Source organism: Manacus vitellinus, unplaced genomic scaffold (assembly GCF_001715985.3).
Source record: "Manacus vitellinus isolate BGI_N305 unplaced genomic scaffold, ASM171598v3 scaffold_62_pilon, whole genome shotgun sequence".
In the NCBI taxonomy this organism is placed as follows: Eukaryota; Metazoa; Chordata; class Aves; order Passeriformes; family Pipridae; genus Manacus; species Manacus vitellinus.
In genome coordinates this window covers 1112498-1119852 of record NW_021940704.1, presented here as the reverse complement: position 1 = coordinate 1119852, position 7355 = coordinate 1112498, and the positions used below count along the sequence as shown (strand labels likewise).

The window sequence follows — 7355 nt, the reverse complement described above, 5'->3', positions numbered from 1 at the left end:
CTCACACCTTTGCCAGCTCACACCTCTCACCCGGCTCCAGGGGCTGGAGCACTCGGTGTTCCGCAGTTAATTAGCCCTGTTAATTGGGGAGCAGAGTTTTGCTGGGTGAGGACCCGTTGTGACAGCTCCTCCCGCTGTCCCACCGCTCCCAGGGGGCAGGGAAGCTCCCCTCGGAGCGGGGTGCTCTCTGAGGTGGGTGCAAACACCACCCTGCAGGTTTTTCAGGCTGCATATTTGGCCACCGTGAGGCTTCACCGGGCACCTGAACATGTAAACAAACAGTTGGAAGTGGGGAGCAAAACGTGGAGGTTGGGGGTTCTCGCTCAAAAAAAGTTATTTTTTGAGTTTAAAAAAGTTAAATTAGGCTGTTTTCAAGCTTAAATCTTCAGTCTTCTGTGTTCTGCTTGAAGGTAACTGAGTGAAGCTGCTCCAGACTGGCAGCAGCGTGGCCCAGAGCAGGGTTTGGCCCGATGTAAATCATCCTGCCAGTGCTGTGGCACCAGTTAACCCCAGTTTGATGCTCCCCCGCTGGCACTGAGCCTCCCTCAGCGCTGTGCTGGCATTCCTGGGGGAGCTGATTACAGCCTGGAAATCTCCAGCCTGTCCTGGAGCTCAGCAAAGCTGCTGTCAGCAGCCCAAGATAAGCCAAATATCCAGGAAAGCCAGGCAGGGAGGGAACACTCAGCTGGGTGAGACTGGGGATGTGCTCCCTGCCTTTTCCTGCAGAATAGGGCAGGGTTTGGGAGTTCAGTGAGCAATGAAAACAGGTCCTATTTCCAGAGAACACCCAGAGGAGTGTTGCTGGTGAGTGTTTTGGAGGCAGGATTTCACAGCTTTGCTGGTCCAGCCACCAGTGCAGGATTTTGCCAGTGGAAAATATGCTCCCCCTCCTTGTATCCCTGCTCCCAGCCCACCTAATCCTGCCTTTTCTGACTTTTTAATGAGATAACCTGGTTGGTGGATGGTCTGATGGCTGGCAAGGGGTGGGAGCATGGGGTGTGGAATATACTGGAGAAGGGAGAGAGCAGAGGGAGCTTGCACTGCCCAAGTTTTTGGCTCTTCTCAGCCCCTTCCTGAGCTCCATTTCCCAGCTCCTGGAGTGGGACCCCCAGCACGGGCTGCCTGACCCTCTAACCAGCCCTGGAGAGGCATTTCCCTGATGGAAAGGGCAACACTAAATGATGGAGCAGGGAAAGAAACTGCTTCCTCCTGCTCCCTCCCTCCTCCAGGATGTTCCCAATGTCCCTTAGAGGTGCAGAGTTGTGATTAAAGGTGATTAAATGTCCTTCCTCGTGTCCTATGCTGACCTGCTGGGAAGGAAACTTGGGGAGCTTCTCCCCAAGGAACAGGTGCTGGGACATTCCAGATCCCTGCATTCATGATTCATGATTCCAGCTGAGATTCTCTTCCTGTGTTTTCTCCATCTCCAGTGGCAGCCTTGTGGATCTGACTGATGTGGACAGAGCCAGCTACAGCCACCACAGTTACCTGTCCAGTGCTCCCCTGCACAGGTAGGACAGGTCGGGGCTGCCTTGGGGGGCTCAGCAAACCCTGACCCAGAAATGACTGGAAGGGTTTGATTTTTTTGAGGATATTGGAGGGGGAGTTTGGTGGAACAGCAGCATGGAGGGATCTTTGGAAAATACAGTGACATTGCCTTGAAGTCAGAGAGGCCAGAGGAGGCCAGGAGGGTGATCAGAGGGATGGAGCAGCACTGCTGGGAGGAAAGGTTGAGAGAGTTGGGGTTGCTCAGTCTGGAGAAGAGAAGCTTTGGGGTGATCGAATTGTGGCCTGCCAGGACCTGAAAGGAGCCTGCAAGAAAGATGGAGGGAGACTATTTCCAAGGGCCTGAAGTGACAGGACACAGGGAATGGCTTCAAACTGACAGAGAGCAGGGTTAGATGGGATATTAGGAGGAATTCTTCCCTGGGAGGGTGGGGAGGCCCTGGCACAGGTTGCCCAGAGAAGCTGTGGCTGCCCCATCCCTAGAAGTGTCCAAGGCCAGGTTGGATGGGGCTTGGAGCAACCTGGGCTAGTGGGAGGTGACCTTGCCCACTTGAGGAGGGTGGAAGGAGATGAGCTTTAAGGTCCCTCCCAGGCCAAACCACTCCATGATTCTAAGACCTGTCCTGCACCCCTGGGACAGCACCTGTCCCTCTGTACTGTCACTTGCCACATGTGGGAGCTGGTTGCTCACAGGGGTTGGTAAAAGCCTCTGCCACCAGTGCTGGGACTGGAACCAGCTGGTGTGGCAGAGGAATCCCTCCTTCTGTCCTGCCCAGGTCCAGTGACCCCGTGTGCAGCTACTGCAGCCGGGAGATCCGAGACTGCCCCAAGATCATCATAGAGCACCTGAACATCCACTGCCACGAGTACTGCTTCAGGGTAAACCTCTCTGCTGCTTCCCTGAGCTACTGGGAATGGAGGGGGAGGGAGGATATTGGTGCAAATTCCATCCTCAGGCTTTCAGAGTGATGGATCCAGCGTGTGCCAAATGCTTGCGTCGCGTCGGGGCAAACGAAGTTGGGCAGTCCCAGGTGTTGGTTGCATCCCCACAAGTTTTTCAGGGGCTGGAATAAATGTGTGTTAGAACAAGGAGGATTCTTTATCGTTAGCAGCACACTCAGGACACCCTCATGTCGCTGTTCCTGGGGCAGACTTGCTGCTTTGTGGCCTCTGTGCCCCAACACAGGGCTGGCTGAAGCCTCAAAGCTTGCAAGGTTTACAGGGACAGTCTGTGGGGATGGGGAGGGTGGGAGGAGGAGGGATGGGGAGGCCTCCAGATCCATTTTGCTGTTCAGCCTCAAAGGTCACACCCTCAGCCCCTTACAAAACGATGCAGAGGTTGTTCTCTCCCTGCTGTCATTACTCTGTGGGGCTTTGGTTGCTGTCTGACTTCCTTGTTTTCCCTTTGGCAGTGTGGAATTTGCCACAAAGCAATGGGAGATCTCCTGGATAAAATATTCATCCACCGGGACATTGTGCACTGCGACAAATGCTACGAGAAACTCTTCTAGGTGAGTTTGCAGTGCCCCTTTCTGGGGTCAGCAGGGGGTGAGAGCTCAGGGTTCCCTGACTGAAGGGCATTTAAACCCTGAGAGATCCATGCTGGGATCTTCCTGTGGCCCTTCAGTGGGAAGCAGTGACCTTGTTGCAGAATTATGCTCGAGCTGGTCCTGGGGGTGTTAGTTGGAGCCAGAATCTTGGTGACAAACAGCTTCCTGGAGGTGACAGGCAGGGGCTGGCTTGAGTGATGACAGAAGTGTCCCTCAGAGGTAGAGAGTCCTCTTGGGAGGTGATTAAAGGTCCCTCCCTGTGTCCTGGACTGACCTGCTGCGGGGGTTTTGGAGCTGTAACATTCCTCTGACAAGGAGCAGCACTTCTGTGGCAGGTGCAGCTACTCCTTTGTGTAAAGATCCTTTGAGAGGAAAACCTTTGGGAAAACTGGAGCTGGACACTCTGCCAACAGATCAGTGGGTTGGACACGGTTTGGTTTTGTCTGATTAGCTGGAAGGGGCAGGAGGCACCATGGCAGCTCCTGCACTGGGTTGTAGAGGCCTCCTGTCCTCCTGCTGCTGAGAGGAGGAGGAGGAGGAGGGAAAGGGGCTCCTGCCTCACTGCTCCTTGTTCCTTGTAATGTGATGTGACTGGTGAGCCCATCCCTGCCCCACTGACCTCCGTTCACCCTGCTCCACGTGCTCACCTGCTCCTTTTCTGCTTCCAGGGTTCTGCAGAGCTGGGGAGGCAGCCCATGGAAGTCCACAGCAGCATTGGAATATAGCTGGCAGCTCCTGACTGGCCAAGATAGCAGAATTCCTGCTCTCCTGCTTTCCTCCAGTTCTTTCCCCTCTCGCTGCCCCCTGGCCATGAGTGAGTTTAACACCCTGCCACTGTCACCTGCAGGGAGACAATGATGGGAATGAGACAAGGCAGCCTCATCCTCCAGGAGCTGGTTTTCCAAAGGTCTGGGAGTCAGGCAGAGCTCCTCAGGTTTCTGGGAGCTCGTTGCCACGGGCCTTTCCTGGTTCTATTTTTCCTTCTTTCCCATGTGCAGCCAGGCTGTGGGAGCTGGCACATGGGCACTGGGGGCCTTCAACACTACATTTGGATTCTTGGGAAGGGTTGGAATTTAGTTCTTAGCAAAAGCCTATTTCTACTTCTTTCACCCCCAAATTCAGCCTAGGAATAGCTTCTGCCTGATTTCCATTTGCTTTCCATGGGATTCCAGGAGCACTGGCAGGCTGGCTCTACTCTAATTGTGTGTCAGCTTTAATTCCTCTTCTGCCTCCTCAAGTGCTGCCTGTTTGGGAAGATAACACTGTCCTTCCCCTGCTCCTTTAACCCAGCTCTGAGGGCAGGTGTCTCACGTGCCAGAGAAGGGGCATCTCCATTCCCTCTCCCAAAAAGAGCTCCACTGAAATCCCAGTGTCCCCCCACTCCTCCCAAGGCTTTGCCCAGTGCCCCTCATGGCTGTGAATTATTTACAGCACAAATGCTCACTCACAGAATTGAACTTCCACTCACAGAAATCAGAGTTGTGTCCTTTTAGCTCTTAATTCAGAGGCTGGGAATGCTGGATGCCAAATCCTGAAAGTCAGCCTCTGTGTTTTAAAAGAAAAACAGACTTTCTGTTTTCTCATGGGAAGCATCAGGAAGCAGAGAATCCCAGAATGGTTTGGGTGGGAAGGGACCTTAAAGCCCATCCAGTTCCACCCCCTGCCAGGGGCAGGGACACCTTCCACTAGACCAGGTGGACACCAGACCTGGCCTTGGACACTTCCAGGGATGGGGCAGCCACAGCTTCTCTGGGCAACCTGTGCCAGGGCCTCCCCACCCTCCCAGGGAGGAATGTGTGGAAACCACATCCAGAAGTTCCTTACTGGGACCAGTCCCGGGGGTGGGGGTGGACTGGTGCAGCCCCTGCTCCGCCAGGGTTGGGGGGGGATTGTTTAAAGGACCAAAGCAGAAGATAAGCTGCAGAAGGGATGTGTTCCTGGATGGTTCCATTGTTCCTGACAGCCTTCCAAGGAGCAGGAGCTGTCCATGCTGTGCAGTCTCCCCCCAGCTCCGTGTCTCCTGCAGGAATTGTCTCCCCTCAGCGCTCAGCTCTAATAAACAGCCTCAGCTCTCCTGTCCCTCCCTGCCCCGTGTCTCGTGTCACATCTCCTGGCAGTGCCCTCCGAGCTCATGGGCTGGGCCATTTGTGCTCCTTGGTGGCCCATCCCAGCAGTCACCCAAGGCTCTGCAGGACGGCCTCAAAGCTGGCCTGGGCTCGGCAAATACGGGCTGCTCTTCTCCACAGATTTCAGTTGGCTGGTTGTCCCAAAAACCTGTGATTTCCTGGGGAAAGGGAGCCCTGATCCCCAGTGCTCTGTGTTTGGGAGCAGCTGGGGGAGCTGGGGGGGGCTCAGCCTGGAGAAAAGGAGGCTCAGGGGGGACCTTCTGGCTCTGCAACCCCCTGACAGGAGGGGGGATGTGAGGGGAGTCAGGCTCTGCTCCCAGGGAACAAGGGACAGGAGGAGAGGAAATGGCCTCAAGCTGTGCCAGGACAGGTTTAGGTTGTATGTTGGGAAAATTCCTTCCCAAAAACATTGTCCAACCCTGGCACAACTGCCCAGGGCAGGGTGGAGTCCCCATCCACCCCTGGAGGGATTTAACAGCCCTGTGGATGTGGCACTTGGGGACACGGGTCAGTGGTGGCCTTGGCAGTGCTGGGGAAGGGTTGGACTCAGTGGTCTTGGAGGGCTTTTCCAACCTTTACAACTCCATAATTTACAATCCTCAGTGGGCCCTGAGCTGAGAAATCCTCCCTGTGCTCACCAAGGGGTCTGGATTGCTGGTCCTGGGGGTCCTCCTTGTCCTTTCCTCACACATTTCCTGGGGACCAAGCTCAGAACTGTCATCCATAACCCTGTGTAGCATCACAAAGGATTCAAGGGGTGTTTTTCCCCCCTTAACAACCTGTATCACCCAAAAAGAACCTCCAGCAACCCTTAAATGTTATGCTTCATAATTTGTTTTGGCCTGAACTTTGGAAAAATTACTGACCTACCCCTTATGAACAAAAAAAGAAGTTACTTTGATTTAAAGAGAGAAATCTTCCCATTTCCTGGTATCCCCATGTATCTGTGGAGAAGGGTCACCTGCACACAGATTTCTCCTACGTGACATATTTTCTTTCACAGAAAGATCTTATTTCACTGCTGCTTGTGGGGACAAACCCTGAGTAGTTTACTTCACATGAACTCAAATATATATAATAATAATAAATATATAATAATAATATAATAAAAATTATTACAAAGCAACTTATTCATTATTAATATATTAACATAACGTTACAACTAATAAGATACTTTATTATAAATTAACTTATAATAATTTATTAAGAAATAATATATAAATAAAATATAAGTAAAATAAATACATAAATGAATGGCTATGAAACATGCTGCCAGTGACTGAACAGAGATGGAGGCAAAACCCAGCTGGCACCACAGCCACTGTGGGATCTCTGCTCCCACAGATCCCGTTTTCTGCACAGTTCCAGACCTTCCCAGAACACCTGAAAATTAATAGAATGACAAAATCATCTCAAGACCAGCAAAAACCAGGACAAACCTTGACAAGTGCCAGGGCTGGACTGGGTGTTCGGGCCAACTGGTACAATAAAACAGATTCTGCTCACAGCCCTTGGCCTTGGTGGCTGCAAAACAGCCAGTGCTTCTTATCAAAAGGTGCCAGAGGGTGTGTTTGGGAGGAAGATGTCGGAAGAATGATGGTGTTTTTATTGTTGCCTGATGAAACAGTGCCCTGAAGAGCCCTTACACTCCCCGGGGCTTCGGGAGATCCCGGCCAAGCTTTATTTGGTGTCTTTTTCCGGATCGATGCACGGGGAGAGACCCTTTCCTTCTCACCCGGCCCTTTGCCTTGCCCCTCATTCATTCCCTTTCCCCTCCTCACTCTCCCCTTTCCGCCTCTCACTCCCCCATTTTCCTCCCTTGCCCCTTTTCCTCACACTTGTCCCTTTTCCCCACACTCAACCCTTCCCCTCATTCACCTAATTTCCTCATCACTTGTCCCTTTTCCCCTCACTTGCTCCCTTTTCCCCCTCACTCTCCACTTTTCCCTCTCACCACCTGTCCCCCACTTGCTTTTCCCCAACTTGTCCCTTTCCCCCTCATCCTCTTCCCCCTCACTCCCCTTTTTCTCCTTCACTCGCCCCTTTTCCCTTCATTTGCCCCTTTTCTCCTCACTCACTCCCTTTCCCCCCAGCTGCTCCATTACCCTCTGAATCCCCTTTCCCCCTCACTGCCCCTTTCACCCCCTCACCTCCATACCTCATCCTGCACCTC

At 52.9% G+C, this 7355-nt stretch overlaps 1 protein-coding gene across 1 annotated transcript in view; it reads left to right on the top strand.

The window, feature by feature from the left end:
* ZNF185 (zinc finger protein 185 with LIM domain) overlaps positions 1 to 3850 on the top strand; it is a 29828-nt gene extending 25978 nt beyond the window's left edge. The window contains exons 25-28 of the mRNA XM_029963752.1: positions 1431 to 1511; positions 2283 to 2385; positions 2919 to 3017; positions 3725 to 3850. Of these exons, the coding sequence (XP_029819612.1) occupies positions 1431 to 1511; positions 2283 to 2385; positions 2919 to 3017 (283 nt within the window). The 3' untranslated portion in view covers positions 3725 to 3850. The remainder of the gene's footprint in view (positions 1 to 1430; positions 1512 to 2282; positions 2386 to 2918; positions 3018 to 3724) is intronic.
* The last annotated feature ends 3505 nt before the right edge of the window (positions 3851 to 7355 follow it).